The 17788-nt window shown below is 44.7% G+C and overlaps 1 protein-coding gene across 1 annotated transcript; it reads right to left on the bottom strand.

Annotated features, from left to right (window-relative positions):
- Nucleotides 1–3355: 3355 nt before the first annotated feature.
- On the bottom strand, nt 3356–16830 carry LOC123769392 (uncharacterized). Its single transcript, XM_045760505.2, has 5 exons — nt 13686–16830; nt 13097–13115; nt 9860–10026; nt 8552–8699; nt 3356–6402 (listed from the first exon to the last, which is right to left on the bottom strand). The coding sequence occupies exons 1-5, from the start codon at nt 15455–15457 to the stop codon at nt 6205–6207; spliced, it is 2304 nt and encodes a 767-aa protein (XP_045616461.2). The 5' UTR covers nt 15458–16830; the 3' UTR covers nt 3356–6204.
- Nucleotides 16831–17788: the final 958 nt, after the last annotated feature.

The following is a 17788-nucleotide window of genomic DNA, read 5'->3' as shown; positions in this document are numbered from 1 at the left end:
TGGGGAGTAGAAGAACTCCCAGAACTTCATCAACCAGACCTACAAATTAACACATTGTTCATCACGTGTTAATTTCTTCGTGATTTACACACACATATGTGTGTGTGTGTGTGTGTGAAAGTGTATGTTATAAGACAAACTGTGTTTAAACTGACCCTAACCTTGTCTGTGTTCCCTGGCCAATACCGTGGCCTCTATGAAATGCCTCAACAGTCTCCGTAGTGTAGTGGTAAGACACTCGCCTGGCGTTCCGCGAGCGCTATGTCATGGGTTCGTATCCTGGCCGGGGAGGATTTACTGGGCGCAATTCCTTAACTGTAGCCTCTGTTTAACGCAACAGTAAAATGTGTACTTGGATGTAAAAACGATTCTTCGCGGCGGGGATCGTATTCCAGGGACCTGCCCGAAACGCTACGCGTACTAGTGGCTGTACAAGAATGTAACAACTCTTGTATATATCTCAAAAAAAAAAAAAATGCCTCAACCAGTCACTGTACACTATCACTGAAGGTGAAATATATGAGATAATGAAATGCACAGGTGGAAGATATGAGTGATATAATTTATATATTGTACAGTTACAACAGTACAGATCAAGTATGTACTCACCTAGTTGTTCTTGATCTTCAGCTCTTTGATCCCGCCTCTCAACCGTCAATCAACTGGTGTACAGGTTCCTGAGCCTACTGGGCTCTATCATATCTACATTTAAAACTGTGTATAGAGTCAGCCTCCACCACATCACTTCCTAGTGCATTCCATTTATTAACTACTCTGACACTAAAATTCTTTCTAATGTCTTTATGGCTCATTTGGGTACTCAATTTCCACCTGTGTTCACTAATGAGTGTGCCCCTTGTGTTAAATCAACTGTCCTTGTCTACCCTGTCAATTCCTCTGAGAATCTTGTATGTGGTGATCATATCCTCCCCCTAACTCTCCTGTCTTCCAGCGACGTGAGGTTTAATTCCCGTAGTCTCTCCTCATACTTCACGCCCCTCAGTTCGGGCACTAGTCTGGTGGCAAACCTCTGATTCTTCTCCAATTTAGTGTTGTGCTTGACGAGATATGGACTTCATGCTGGAGCTGCATATTCCAAAATTGGTCTGACATACGTCAGACCTGTCACATACTATGTGATGGAGACTGTATGTCCCACTCTTTTCTGGCAACACTACACAACACCTGCCTCAGTAAACACCTGCTCTCCTCTCCAGCAACACTACACAACACCTGCCTCAGTAAACACCTGCTCTCCTCTCCAGCAACACTACACAACACCTGCCTCAGTAAACACCTGCTCTCCTCTCCAGCAACACTACACAACACCTGCCTCAGTAAACACCTGCACTCCTCTCCAGCAACACTACACAACACCTGCCTCAGTAAACACCTGCACTCCTCTCCAGCAACACTACACAACACCTGCCTCAGCAAACACCTGCACTCCTCTCCAGTAACACTACACAACACCTGCCTCAGCAAACACCTGCACTCCTCTCCAGCAACACTACACAACACCTGCCTCAGTAAACACCTGCACTCCTCTCCAGCAACACTACACAACACCTGCCTCAGCAAACACCTGCACTCCTCTCCAGCAACACTACACAACACCTGCCTCAGTAAACACCTGCACTCCTCTCCAGCAACACTACACAACACCTGCCTCAGCAAACACCTGCACTCCTCTCCAGCAACACTACACAACACCTGCCTCAGTAAACACCTGCACTCCTCTCCAGCAACACTACACAACACCTGCCTCAGCAAACACCTGCACTCCTCTCCAGCAACACTACACAACACCTGCCTCAGCAAACACCTGCACTCCTCTCCAGCAACACTACACAACACCTGCCTCAGCAAACACCCGCACTCCTCTCCAGCAACACTACACAACACCTGCCTCAGCAAACACCTGCATTTTAGAAACATCGCTCACATACTTCCGGAAATCAGGTTTTAACACCTGCTAAATTTACGAATAAGATAAATTTACAGTTTAAAAAACACGTTCTATTGTGCTGACAGATGATGACTTTTGTATCACATAAGGTGACTGGGGCAAGATGACCTCATACACTAATGAATAATACAACAAAATGTTGTATGCATACACGGTTATGTATGAAAATGATAGGACACACCTAAAATTGTATTTGAGTATAGCTTATGATGTAGTGTTTACAAGAGGATACAGCATGTATTTGACAAGTCAAACATGTAAATACAGTAAGCATTCTAGTCGTACAAGAATGCCCTTATTATAACCTACCAGAGGACCTAAAACAGAAAACGGGACAGTATGTGAATTTCCGCGAGCCGCTTTCATTTTCTAGTGCGACGATTTTTGGCCTTAGGGAGGGAGAGTATACGTTAAAAATACGACGTTCTATTATGGTTACAACCCAGACACGATAGGGGCGGATCTCGTAGATAGAGATGGAATATGCTGCCCGAAACGCTTTGCGTAATAGTGGCTTTATACAATACAATTTTATTTAGGTAAGGTACATACATACAATAAATTTTTACAAGGATTGGTTGACTTATAGGTAGAGCTAGTACATACAATGCCTAAAGCCACTATTACGCAAAGCGTTTCGGGCATAGGCATTGGGCATTGTATGTACTAGCTCTATCTATAAATCCATCAACTTTTGTATCTCACCTTGTATGTATGTACTTTACCTGAATAAATATTTGTATTTGTTGTATTTGTAGAAACTTTTACCATTCTGAAGAAATTAAAGGATATTAATCCAGACCATTTCTTTAAAAGGTCATATACAATACATATAAGGTCATATACAACACATATAAGGTCATATACAACACATATAAGGTCATATACAACACATATAAGGTCATATACAACGCATATAAGGTCATATACAACACATATAAGATCATATACAACACATATAAGGTCATATACAACACATATAAGATCATATACAACACATATAAGATCATATACAACACATATAAGGTCATATACAACACATATAAGGTCATATACAACACATATAAGATCATATACAACACATATAAGGTCATATACAACACATATAAGGTCATATACAACACATATAAGGTCATATACAACACATATAAGATCATATACAACACATATAAGGTCATATACAACACATATAAGGTCATATACAACACATATAAGATCATATACAACACATATAAGGTCATATACAACACATATAAGGTCATATACAACACATATAAGGTCATATACAACACATATAAGGTCATATACAACACATATAAGGTCATATACAACACATATAAGGTCATATACTACACATATAAAGGTCAGCAGCATCAAATTGTTAAGTTCGTTCTAGATGGGAACCCATTTTCTGGGCACATATATATACAGGCTGCCTGTCCCGGACAAAATGAGCCATACAAATTGAGTCACAATGCAGGACAACAAACAGATGATTTTCCACCCATAAGGTTATAAACTCATGGAACCGCCTACCCGTCGGAGCTGTAACTGACAAGACATTACTACAACTCAAAAGCCAACTGGGAAAAAAAAATATCAGGACAAATGGGGGGGGGACGTTTAACATGCTGCCGACTTCCTGTCCCCGTCATGGCCGCTAGACAGATGGTGGGTCTCAGGTATATTATTGTTGTGATTGAATGAGTATACTCTGAAGGGTATACCATGGTGTGAATGGTTTGAGTATACTCAAGCCGCTGAGGTGAATGGTTTGAGTATACTTAAAGCAGTGAGGTGAATGGTTTGAGTATACTCAAGCAGCTGAGGTGAATGGTTTGTGTATACTCAAGCAGCTGTGGTGAATGGTTTGAGTATACTCAAGCAGTGAGGTGAATGGTTTGAGTATACTCAAGTAGCTGTGGTGAATGGTTTGAGTATACTCAAGCAGCTGTGGTGAATGGTTTGAGTATACTCAAGTAGCTGTGGTGAATGATATGAGTATACTTAAGCAGCTGAGGTGAATGGTTTAAGTATACTCAAGTAGCTGAGATGAATGGTTTAAGTATACTCAAGCAGCTGAGGTGAATGGTTTAAGTATACTCAAGTAGCTGAGATGAATGGTTTAAGTATACTCAAGCAGCTGAGGTGAATGGTTTAAGTATACTCAAGTAGCTGAGATGAATGGTTTAAGTATACTCAAGCAGCTGAGGTGAATGGGTTGAGACCTACCTAACGCCACTGAGGTATCAACCTCCAGGTAGCACGTGGTCTCACACTGAGGTGTTGTTGGTAAACAAACCCTAGAGTGAGAGCACGTTGTAAACATGCTTGTAAACATGTTTGTAAACAGACCAATCCACTGATCAACGACCCCCAATCACCTCACAATAGTTATGTCTTCTAATTATTAACATATAAGATATATATCTTATATCTACAAATACAAATAAATATATATATATATATTTCTACACAATGTAACATTCACAAATGCACAATTATATTACGACAAGCACATATCTTTGGTATTATCAGGCACAACTGTTTTAGTAGCAGATATCGACAAGAATATATATCCTATACAGAGATATGTAGTGTTGCACTTATTGGTTTATGGAAGAGACATTTGGATACATGTGTGTGCGGAGCCCCATATATACACAATGGCTGAGTCTGTACCTCTTTGTCTGTACCTCACTGTACCTCTCAGTCTGTACCTCTGAGTCTGTACCTCTTTGCACTTCTCCATATATACACCAGGGATCTCCCATCTCAAATATATATAGAGAGGATGAAAGAACTAGAGGAATGCAAGAGAGGAGCCTCTGTAACGTACAGAGAGGCAAGGGCAGCTTAAAGTAGCACAAATAATGGTGCCGGTTCTTGGTGCACTCAAGAGGCAGTGTTCCTGAGTGACAGCACTCAAGATGCAGTGTTCCTGAGTGACAGCACTCAATATGAAGTGTTCCTGAGTGACAGCACTCAAGATGCAGTGTTCCTGAGTGACAGCACTCAAGATGCAGTGTTCCTGAGTGACAGCACTCAAGATGCAGTGTTCCTGAGTGACAGCACTCAAGATGCAGTGTTCCTGAGTGACAGCACTCAAGATGCCGTGTTCAGAGGCCAGTTGACTTTGATTCTGAAGGATAACTATGATAGTCTGATATTGATATCCAAGCATTTATCAACATTATCCACTTAACTTGCTTCCATTTGTTTATGAAAATAAATTATGTATGCAATTCAAAATGCATATACAGGAAATTTTGGATAAAGGCAGATTTCCATTCCATTACACACGTAATATCACATTGAAAGCATAACACCACGATATAAATTATTATTTTCACAGAAATGACACGATCATGAGCAAAGTGAGGTTGACTTACCATATCTGAGCTTTATGCTAAGATATGGTAACATTTCAAATGTCTGTTCAACAAGAACAGCTCCCTAAGGCCTCTGCCAGGCTGTGAAAACAACTCCCCCTTTTATGGCGTCTGCCAGGCTGTGAAAACAACCCCCTTTTATGGCGTCTGCCAGGCTGTGAAAACAACCCCCTTTTATGGCGTCTGCCAGGCTGTGAAAACAACCCCCTTTTATGGCGTCTGCCAGGCTGTAAAAACAACCCCCCTTTTATGGCGTCTGCCAGGCTGTGAAAACAACTCCCCCTTTTATGGCGTCTGCCAGGCTGTGAAAACAACCCCCTTTATGATCTGAGCACGAAGCTCTTGTTCGATGGTACAGATAACTTACTTGCTAAAAGACATCACACTAACTTAAGTTGCACTATAGTAACTATAATATTGATTGGCCGATTGGTCCAACAATCAGAGCGGTTGGTTCTTATAGTCTCAAGAGAGTTCCCAACCTGATTGGTGCCACTCTCAACTACTGTCTTCCCAACCTGACCTGGCAACCTTTTCAAAACTATTCACAACCAATATTTTTAAGACCTGTATAAGCTTAGCGTATTGCAAAAGTACTTCGTATATAAATAAGAATGTGTTGAATCCCTATAAATTCACGTGTTTACCTCACCATACCTTTCTGTTTACGCTAAGCACCAAGTGTTGATACAATTGCAAACACACCATAGTTTTTTTCCCCAACAGTTGGCTGTAACCTCTGCAACAGTATCTCTCCAAACACCTGTTGCAACAGGGTCATACGAGGCAGGTGTTGTGACCTCTCTCGTGGTGCCACTGGTGAGAGAAGGGGGTGTAGGGAGGTCACTGCTGGAGCGGATTATAGTGACAGAACACCCGACACACCTTCCTCCAGCTGACTCTGATCATGTGGCCGGTGGCGGAGCGGAACTTGTGGTTGTAGGAGAGATGAAGGACGGCGTTCCACAGGCTGTTGAGGGCCATCAGCCACGGCGCCACGAACAGCAGCTGCTTGAGGGGCGCCGGGTTGTTGATGGTGTCCTGCGGAGGAGCCAAACATGTCTTAATACTCGACTCTCAACTCAGGATAATACGTCTAACGTCTTATGTTCATACACTAGAAGGTGAAGGGACGACGACGTTTCGGTCCAGTCCTGGTTCATTCTCAAGTCGATTGAGAAGGGTCCAGGACGGACCGAAACGTCGTCGTCCCTTCACCTTCTAGTGTGTGGTCTGGTCAACATACTTCAGCCACGTTATTGTGACTCATCGCCGCTTGCTTATGTTCATATAGTTAAATACAGAAAGACAATTATTCGTGTGCAATTATTGGCACAAAGATTATTTACATTTGTAAAAACTGATTTAAAGGTTTTACTGTCAAATTCAAGAGTTACAATCTGGAATGTAAATAGGAATATAAGGCTGAGTGGTATGAAGAATGAGGCAAGGAAAGAGTGAGACAGTACATGGGTTGGAATCCCTCCCCCCGCCCTATGGGGGACAGGGCAGAGTGTCCAGTCCCCCCTTCACACGTCCTCATCATCCTAATGGTAACTCATCCTCATACCTGTGTACTCATCAACGTTACAGTGATTCACTGTCTCTTCACACCGTCATATTGTTGACGAAACACATGAAAGATGAAAATAAATAAATAATATGAATAATAAGTAAATAAGATGAAAGAATTAGTAAATAAGATGAAAGAATTAGTAAATAAGATGAAAGAATTAGTAAATAAGATGAAAGAATTAGTAAATAAGATGAAAGAATTAGTAAATAAGATGAAAGAATTAGTAAATAAGATGAAAGAATTACACTTCCGAGATCTCGACAAGAAAAATATGCATATTTTTAAATGAACACTTCAGAGATTTATGAAAAGGAGGAGATTGACTTTGTCCTCAATCCTCAACTGCTGGCGCCCAGTTTACCTAGCAGGAACCAGGGACCTGGTTGTTAATCAGTAAGCGGATCATGCTCCAGGGAGAACACATGGGGCTTACCACGAGCTATGGGAAGGGAAAGCTCTCACCCTGGGAAGGGAAAGCTCTAACCCTGGGAAGGGAAAGCTCTCACCCTGGGAAGGGAAAGCTCTCACCCTGGGAAGAGGCGCCAGAAGCCGTCTGCCTCTGTACCCACCTGTATAAAGGAGAGTGCTCCTGTACCCACCTGTATAAAGGAGAGTGCTCCTGTACCCACCTGTATAAAGGAGAGTGCTCCTGTACCCACCTGTATAAAGGAGAGTGCTCCTGTACCCACCTGTATAAAGGAGAGTGCTCCTGTACCCACCTGTATAAAGGAGAGTGCTCCTGTACCCACCTGTATAAAGGAGAGTGCTCCTGTACCCACCTGTATAAAGGAGAGTGCTCCTGTACCCACCTGTATAAAGGAGAGTGCTCCTGTACCCACCTGTATAAAGGAGAGTGCTCCTGTACCCACCTGTATAAAGGAGAGTGCTCCTGTACCCACCTGTATAAAGGAGAGTGCTCCTGTACCCACCTGTATAAAGGAGAGTGCTCCTGTACCCACTTGTATGAAGGAGAGTGCTCCTGTACCCACCTGTATAAAGGAGAGTGCTCCTGTACCCACCTGTATAAAGGAGAGTGCTCCTGTACCCACCTGTATAAAGGAGAGTGCTCCTGTACCCACTTGTATAAAGGAGAGTGCTCCTGTACCCACCTGTATAAAAAGGAGAGTGCTCCTGTACCCACCTGTATAAAGGAGAGTGCTCCTGTACCCACCTGTATAAAGGAGAGTGCTCCTGTACCCACCTGTATAAAGGAGAGTGCTCCTGTACCCACCTGTATAAAGGAGAGTGCTCCTGTACCCACCTGTATAAAGGAGAGTGCTCCTGTACCCACCTGTATAAAAAGGAGAGTGCTCCTGTACCCACCAGTATAAAAAGGAGAATGCTCCTGTACCCACTTGTATAAAGGAGAGTGCTCCTGTACCCACCTGTATAAAGGAGAGTGCTCCTGTACCCACTTGTATAAAGGAGAGTGCTCCTGTACCCACTTGTATAAAGGAGAGTGCTCCTGTACCCACTTGTATAAAGGAGAGTGCTCCTGTACCCACCTGTATAAAGGAGAGTGGTCCTGTACCCACCTGTATAAAGGAGAGTGCTCCTGTACCCACCTGTATACAGGGGAGGACATGGAGAAAAAAAGACATGTCAATGACTGACCTGCTGAGTGAAGTAGAGGAACATCATCCACCCCCCGACGCCCAGGAGCGGGAAGCAGGCGAAGATGAACACGGCCACGTTGACCAGGACGGTACAGGTGATCTCTCTGTCTCTCTCTCTTACCGTCACGCGCTCCCCGCCCACCGTCCTGTACGGTGATAGGATAGGATAGGATAGATAGGATTAGTTACACCCACACGTCACTCTACCCGCCCACTGTTCTGTAACACACTCTAGTTAGCTCTAGAATAAACGTACATTTTACATGGTAGTAAATCATCAAATCAGATTCAACTTCAGATTTACAATGTTAATATTACCAATAAAAATGAGGCAAAGTTTCATGACCTATATATAGACAAGAGACTCAACTTCAGCACCCACATTCAACATATAGTAGCCAAAAAAATCTTACAAACGGTTGGTATACTTTCTAAAATCAGATATTATGTTCCCCACTCTGATCTCCTCTCATTATACTACGTACTAGTCTATCCCTATCTGACATACGGTGTCTGTGCATGGGGTTCAACCACTGCAAATTACCACAAGCCCATCATCACCCAGCAGAAGTCTGCTACCAGAACAATAACAAACTCTGTCTTCAGACAACACACAGCCCCCCTCTGTTTAAGTCCCTTAACATGCTAAACATACACTCACTCCACACACATTCTAATGTGCTATCTACATGTACAAAACCTTGTTCCTAAATGCTAATCTTGATCTGAAACTTTACAATGCTAGCTGTAATAGAACCCATGAGCACCACACCAGAAATAAATATCTCTTTCATATCTCCAGAGTCAGACTAAATCTGTGCAAACACTCCATACAAATAAAGGGACCCAGTCTATGGAACTTACTCCCTGATGAATTAAAAAATTGTCCAACCCATGCCCGGTTCAAAAGGAAAATAAATAAGTACTTAATTTCATCCTCCTAGTTTTCTACCTTGTGCTTCAAACTCACACTGTGTCTTGTACTACCAACTTTCCTAATATTAGTACCTTAAGACATATATCCTTATCAGTGTAGTCACCTCTGTCAACTTATGTTGTAGTTATTTGTTGATATAAAACCTTGTGAAGGCCTCGGAGCTTCCTACAAGGTGGAGGCCTTGGAGCCTCCTACAAGGACGAGGTCTCGGAGCCTCCTACAAGGACGAGGCCTCGGAGCTTCCTACAAGGTGGAGGCCTCGGAGCCTCCTACAAGGACGAGGTCTCGGAGCCTCCTACAAGGACGAGGTCTCGGAGCCTCCTACAAGGACGAGGCCTCGAAGCCTGCTAAACAAGTGAAGCAACTGACCCTCTGAGGCGTCTGATGGTGGCAGCAACGTGGTGTTGGGTGGTGTTAGGAGAGAGCAGCCGTCGGAGGCCAAGAGAGCCCAACATGCTCTGGCGGCACGACCTGTCGAGTGGTGGTGGTGGCTCTCCTGCACCTGCTGCCTCTAGTGCCGCCGGCGCCGCCCCCGCCTCCCTCCCTGCGGGGCACCACACTGGGAACACTGACGCAGGCAATACTTGGTGGAAAGGAATAAGAAAAAGTTCATTAATATTATTGGTATTTACACACAGAAATCATAATAGCGTGATGCATCAATTGAACAAATCCACGATGGATTTACAGTACTGTTTGAGGTCAGTTGAACTGCAGGTTGCAATTCTTTTGGCCATGTCGTAGCACAGTCGATTAAGGCGCGTCTGGGATCCTCTCAGACGTAGGTTCGAACCCTTATACGGCCCTTGTAGATTTGTTCATTATTGGTATTTGATAATCTGTTGGGTTCACCTCACTTCAAAAGGGCACAGTTTGAACTTTTTCAAACTACATAAGCCATAGAATAATTGATTTCTTAACTTCACACTGAACACAAAAGTTTTAGTCTTTTAAAAACACAATCCTGATCACGGCTCAACTTTTCTCAACAAATTCTTTATTCACTTTCTATATTCTTAGCACACTTCTCTAAATGGTTCACATGCATATTATAGATGTCAATCATTAGTAACTGAACGAAAAACACTTAACTTAATATAGGCCTAACTATATACAAAAACTGAAATATATTAATTTGTAATTATATTTGAGAAAAAGTTTTTAATTACATCTTTAAACATAAATTAAGTTTGAACATCTTTGAATGAGCACAAAACGTACCTGTGAATATTTGATTTTTATACAAATCAAACCAATCTGGACTTGACCTAACCAAACCAAAGTGACACATTGAGATCAAGCGTGAAGCAAGGTAATGTTGCTCTTATTAGGGTTTAGAGATCAATTACTGGGAGAGGGGGGGGGGGAGACCTGCAGCATTGAGAGGGCTGTGCAGAGGTGGGGACCTGCTGCTTGGGTAACAGCTTCTCCCCCGTATCAACCCACCCAGGCTTCGCGCCCTGGAGAGGCCACTTCAGACCGAGAACCAGACGCGCAACTCCATAGTCTCCTGAGGCTGGTGGAGGCCTACTATTTAACTAAGACCGGAAGAGTGTACTTCTGAGAGTAAATACAGGTTTTTAAAGTACACACAGGATTCAACTCATTGTCTATGAGTTAATCATATGTGGCCAATCAGTCCGACCTCCTAAGGTTGCACAACGTCAAAAAAAAAAAACAACGTCAAAATAAAGTGGTCTCTCCTAACCTACCAGAGGACCCACAACAGAAAACGGGACGGTACGTCACTTTCGCCAGCCGCTTCCATTTTCTAGTACAACAATGTTTGGCTTTGTGTAACGCATTCGAGCGAAAAGCGACGTTCTTTATAGGAGGAGAGGCTGGTCAATAGGCACTTTAGCCAGAACAAGCTACGTACTATTAAATGTAACCTATCCCATTGGTCTTTCTGCTACAGCCATGACACCATATATGAATATGGTGTTATGTCTGAATCAGAAAGACCAATGGGATAGGTCACATCTAATACTACGCAGCTTGTTATTCGTAATACCCAACCATCTATCCCTCCAAGGGTTGCAGAGTGCGTCATGGACGACAGGATAGAAATCTGAATAAAGAATCCGATTCCAGATGGAAGAGGCACGAATGTCTTCTCCAGCACCGGCTTCTGTGTTGGCAGTAAAGACTACACCAATACGCCTCGGGAGCTATAGGAAATTCTGTGTGATATGAGCTACACAGGAGGAAGAGCCAGCACTCTGCTTCCCTCTCCCACCTTCTTCCCAGCAACAGGAAGGGGAATTACCAGGGGGAAAACGCTAAGCCATTAAGACTATATAGCACTTGGAAGGGGTTAGGATAAGGATTTGGGATGGGACGGGGGGTACACCCCCGAGCATGACATCAGCCTTGACACTACTGGCATGACATCAGCATTGACAGCACTGGAATGACATCAGCTTTGACAGCATTGGCATGACATCAACCTTGACACTACTGGAATGACATCAGCCTTGACACTACTGGAATGACATCAGCCTTGACACTACTGGCATGACATCAGCCTTGACAGCACTGGCATGACATTAGCCTTGACAGCACTGGCATGACATCAGCCTTGACAGTACCAAGTCCAAACGATACATCCGCCTGCCGACCCCCGCCATCTCTCGACTAAACCCGCACCAGACTGCTCCCTCACCTCAAGATCTAACCAGAAAAAATCTATAAAATTCCAATTGCCCTTCAGGGCAGCATAGAGGACCATGTGACAATCATTGCACCACGTTTCCTGACGGCCGCCACAGGCAGAGCAGGAGCCGGACATCAACTAAGCGGCCATATTGAACCACCAGTCCCCCAGGTGCCTACGCCACCCGGGCCGATGGCACACGTTACCAGGAGTGTGAGAGCAATGTTCTATCGCCTTGTATATCAGCATTTCCTGCCTTCGTTTGTAGGAAAAGTCTATTTTTAATCATATAATTTCTAATTCGCTTTGTTTGGGACGGGAAGTCTGTGTATATGCAGTATATACTTGTACTGATGTCCCTTGCAAGGTCTAATGGCCCTGGCCAGGATGCAACCCCACAACAGTTGCCTAGCTTACAGGTACCTATTTGGTGCTAGGTGAACAGAGGCATTACGTAAAAGAAAACGTGTCCAACCTTTTCTTTCCCAACCCGGGATTCGAATCCGGGATTCTCGATTATGCGTCAAGAAGTACCGAGACCCTTAAAGTATATGCAAGTTCTACATATAGTTAGTTGTAGGTTAGGTTAGGTGTTTAGGTTCTGTTGGGGATAATTTGTATTTGAAGCACGTGGGTGAAGCATTTATAGAATTGTGGTACGAACAGAGGAAGTTTTTCATTCATAAACAGGGGGTTTGGCGGCTGCATTCACGAGCTTGGATCTTTGTATGCGAGGACTGGCTGAGATGGAATAGACTAGGTCTGAGGACGGGTTGATAAATGCTTCACCCACGTACTACAAATACAAATTCAGCCCGTCCTCATAAACAAAGGCCAAAGTCCGTTCCATGCACCCGCCTAACCCCAGCTGTTTATGAATAAAACGGTTTACACACGCCTCACAATTGATGGCGTCCGAACACTTCCGGAACAAGTGCTTTGCTGACGACTTTTGTTCGAACTACAATGCTATAAAGGCTTCACCCACGTACTACAAATATACAGCCCGTCCTCCAAACAAAGATCCAAAAGTGATTCCATGCACCCGCCAAACCCCCTGTTTATGAATGAAAAGCGGTTTACACACGACTCACAACTGCTGACGTTCGAACAGTTCCGGAACAAGTGCTTCACTGACGAATTTTGTTCGAATCACAACGCTATAAATGCTTCACCCACGTACTACAAATACAAATAATCGCCAACAGAACCTAAACACCTGACCTAACCTAACCTATGCCTATATATGCACAATATGCTAATATATTATAATATTAGTTTATATTTGAGAAAATTCTTGTTTTGAATGAACAGCATGTTAAAATTTATGAATGCGTCTGTGGGGGCGACCGCTGGATGTAATGGACTTGAGTCGAGGACGGGTTGAAATATAACAGCCCGTCCTCGCATACAAAGATCCAAGCTCGTTAAACCAGCTGCCAGACTTGTGTAAACGTTTATGAATGTAAAGCGGATATTGAGAGTAAAGAGGCTAAAATTGAGGCATAACATTCATAAGTGAAAGGTGGAAGGCTGTACTGACCTGAGAGAGTGCGTGAGTAGTCGTCTAAGTCAGTATCTCCTGCAGCAGACATCCGCACCAAGGAGGTCGTCAGAGTCGGGTCGTAGTTCCCGTTGTCACGCTCCACGCTTTTCTTTTTAAATGTATATTTGATCTTGTATGGCGGTGGCGTTGAGGTGTGATGGTGGGCGGCGGCTTTGGCGCCATTGGGATGTACATGGGTGGGCGTGGCGGTGAGGTTGACCATGGCGGCCAGGCTGGTGGAGCTGGCCTGGCGCGAGAGGGTACAATGGTTCTGCGTCAGCTGGAGGGCTGACTTGACCTGCCGGACTGATCGGTCCCGCGTGTACGAGTTGTACTTGCGTAGCGCCCTGAAGGAGAAGATGAGGAGAGAGATGATGGGGAGCCCCACCACCACCAGCGTCACGCTCAGCGGCACCGCGTGCTTCAGGTACACTTTGTAGTCCGCTGTAGCGATCTTGCTTTCGATGTTGATGATGTGGACGTCGAACGACGAAGTGTCGTAGTTAATGCATATGTCTTCTTGCATCTGGGGTCTGTAGACGAAGTGAAGCGAGGGCACGAGGAGGCCGCAGCCCCAGGACATGACGAGGGCGGCGGTGACGCGGCTGGAGGTGACGAGGGCGCGGTAGTGAGTCCTGGTCAGCAACAGGTAGCGGTCCAGGCTCATCAGTGACAGTGTGTACAGCGATATAATCATGTTGGACGTGACGAAGAAGCCGCTAATCTGCGTGAGCACGTCCGACACGCCCCACAGGCAGTTGGGAACGTGTCGGAAAAGCTGACCTTCCTTCAGGTTGCCGTAGTATGGGAATCTATCTAAGGGAATTTCTGTGAGGCCAACCCACTGGTTATAAGCGGCATGACCGCACACGATAATCCCTATGAAGAAATCTGTAGCTGCGAGCGAGAACCTGAGGTAATACTTGGGCTTGTGGAACTGTGGACAGGCGACGGTGACGACCATGATGACGACACTCATCAGGGTAATGCAGACAGAGACAAACAACATGAAGACCAGCACCAAGGTCTCCGCCGCCCAGCACTGCCACGGCATGCAGTCTGACGCTGACATCTCGAAGACCGAGTGGTTGGTCGCGCACACGAAGTCGCTGGAGCACATGGGCCACGAGTGGTGGAGGACGATCATGTTTGTGAGGTTGAGCAGACACACGTGCTGGTACTCTGCCACGTGACCCAACTGCACCACGTGGTACACACCGTTCTGGTGCTGCCGCTCTTCGCTGCCCTCCACCTGCGAGCACCACAGTCTGGAACACTCCTCCAGACCAAGCCGGACGGCGCGGTGAAACCCGTCTTGCACCAGCTGCGAGGCGGCCAGATGGGGGCAGTCCGGCCGCCCTTCTTCACTACCCCAGGCACCTTTCCCCTGCCCGCTCTCACTACCTCTTCCAGCAGATTTATGTAGTAGTTTTTTCTTGCCCGAGGACGCATGTGCGACACCAGGCGGCTGCTGGCTGGTGTTGACACTTGCTACAGTACCGTGAGGTAAGTACACCTCCTGGCTCCCTAGTGGGGTAATGTCTCTCTGGGAGTCTCTCCTCTTCGTCAGTTCTATCGCTCCTCCGCCTACTGTAAACGGCAAGTATGTGTGATTGGGTGGCAGAGGGGGCGAGATAACCTGCCTGCCAAACACGGTCAGGTGTTGGTTGTGGTTGTGGAGGGTGGAGGTGACCGGGGTAGTGTGTTGAGTGTATACCTCAGCCGCCAGAACCACCACCACTACAACCACAGCCCTGACCACCATCGTCGCTCCAGTACACCTCTTCTCACCCACAACCCTTGTCTAGTGGACTGGTGTTGGTGGCCTTGAGTGGCACTCCAGTGCACGAGTGTTTGGGCCTGATATGACCTGCGGATGACTTCCTGGTCACTCACCACGGCTTAGTCCTCCAGTGACTTATGCCACTAACTGGTAATGTAATGGTAACTTTGTAGTGACGGTAACACAAGGAGAACTTGATACCGTTTCAGTGAAATTTAATGATAATTTGCGCAGACTTCAAAATAAACATTCAACAAGCAACAGTATGTACAATACATTTAATTCAAAGTCTTGATATTAACGAACTTATTTCTATATGATCTACAATTCCCGGCAGATGTTCTTGTTTGAACAGAGTTGCCAGAGATTGTTCTTGCTCGAGTAGAGTTGTTAGTGAATACTGTTCTTGCTCGAGTAGAGTTGTTAGTGAATACTGTTCTTGCTCGAGTAGAGTTGTTAGTGAATACTGTTCTTGCTCGAGTAAACTTGCCTTTGAATTTTGTTCTTGCTTTAGTAGGTGCCAGTCAATGTATTCCTTTCCGAGAGCAGACTTGCCAGTGACAGCATTAAGATGACGAGTTACAACTACTGCCAGTGACTTTGATGTGTATGTTATCAGTATTTATTATTCGTTATCGGCAGTTACCAGTTTGTTACTACTGCAGGTAGTACTATCATTCATAAGGTTTTGTTTATAGAGTACTGCTGCCTGTAACCTTCCTGTCATTACCCGTCCCTCTGTGAAGCCTGTCTTAGGCATGACAGCCGGGCTCGATGGTACTCTGGATAACAAAGCTTCGGTGTTCTGGATAATGGTCAAAGCTTCAGGCAATGAACCTTTACCATCAAACTCATTTATTATTCAGAGTTAACAATGAGTGGTTCAAGTTATGAGTGATTGATTTAAAACCAACAGATTCCTTAAGCAAGTGTTCTTTACACTGTATGTAAGCAAGTGTTCTTCACACTTGATATAAGCAAGTGTTCTTCACACTTGACGCAAGGAATAGTTTTCTTCACACTTGACGCAAGGAATAGTATTCTTCAAACTTGACGCAAGGAATAGTGTTCTTCACACTTGACGCAAGGAATAGTATTCTTCACACTTGACGCAAGGAATAGTATTCTTCACACTTGACGCAAGGAATAGTGTTCTTCACATTTGACGCAAGGAATAGTGTTCTTCACACTTGACGCAAGGAATAGTGTTCTTCACACTAGATATAAGCAAGTGTTCTTCACACTTGACGCAAGGAACAGTGTTCTTCACACTTGATATAAGCAAGTGTTCTTCACACTTGACGCAAGGAATAGTGTTCTTCACACTAGATATAAGCAAGTGTTCTTCACACTCGACGCAAGGAACAGTGTTCTTCACAATAGATATAAGCAAGTGTTCTTCACACTCGACACAAGGAACAGTGTTCACAATAGATATAAGCAAGTGTTACTACTGCAGGTAGTACTATCATTCATAAGGTTTTGTTTATAGAGTACTGCTGCCTGTAACCTTCCTGTCATTAGACGCAAACAACAATGTTCTTCACCCTGCTTCAGGTTAACATTTCAGTCAGTGTTAACGCACTTGTTTATTTCTAACTTAACCCTCGTTACTGACAACTTCAGTAATGATGCAAGTGCAGTAGTCAGGTCTTTCTGTAATGATGTGACTACAGTAGTTAGGTCTTTAGTAATTACAGGAGTACAAGTGGTACAGAGTCCCAGAAGTGCTGTTGAGAGTAGGGTGAGGCAGTAGGTCCTTAGGAAGGTGACCTAACCTGACCTTCCTGACGTTCTTGAGGCTATCTTGAGTTGATTTCGGGGCTTTAGTGTCTTCGCGGCCCGGTCCTTGACCAAGCCTCCACCCCCAGGAAGCAGCCCGTGACAGCTGACTAACACCCAGGTACCTATTTACTGCTAGGTAACAGGGGCGTTCAGGGTGAAAGAAACTTTGCCCATTTGTTTCTGCCTCGTGCGGGAATCGAACCCGCGCCACAGAATTACGAGACCTGCGCGCTATCCACCAGGCTACGAGGCTCCTTGTTGGTTGGTGCTGGGGTGGTGGGTCGGGTCTGGTGGTGTCCTCATGGAGGTAAGTGTCTCCGTCTCTCACTCACTCCACCACATTAACCACCACTCCTCAACTCTCCTGAAAGAAAGAGAAGATAATGTATAAGTTGTTTTAATAAGTAATAAAGTAATAGGCTTAATAAATAAGCCCTGTTGTTTCCACAAGCAACAGGGCTCCATTAAGGAACATATAATCTACTCACACAACCAGACCATCACAAGAGAAATCTTAACAAGCAACAC

Source organism: Procambarus clarkii, chromosome 86 (assembly GCF_040958095.1).
Source record: "Procambarus clarkii isolate CNS0578487 chromosome 86, FALCON_Pclarkii_2.0, whole genome shotgun sequence".
In the NCBI taxonomy this organism is placed as follows: domain Eukaryota; kingdom Metazoa; phylum Arthropoda; class Malacostraca; order Decapoda; family Cambaridae; genus Procambarus; species Procambarus clarkii.
Note: the sequence above shows the minus strand (reverse complement) of the source record. Positions and strands in the feature narration are given on the sequence as shown.

Coding starts and splice junctions, on each gene's coding strand:
- LOC123769392 (XM_045760505.2), bottom strand. CDS start 15,457: ATGGTGGTCAGGGCTGTGGTTGTAGTGGTGGTGGTTCTGGCGGCTGAG. Junction 8,700..9,859: donor ACCATCAGACGCCTCAGAGG/GTCAGTTGCTTC, acceptor ATCACCGTACAG/GACGGTGGGCGGGGAGCGCG. Junction 6,403..8,551: donor TCCTCTACTTCACTCAGCAG/GTCAGTCATTGA, acceptor GCTCCTCCGCAG/GACACCATCAACAACCCGGC.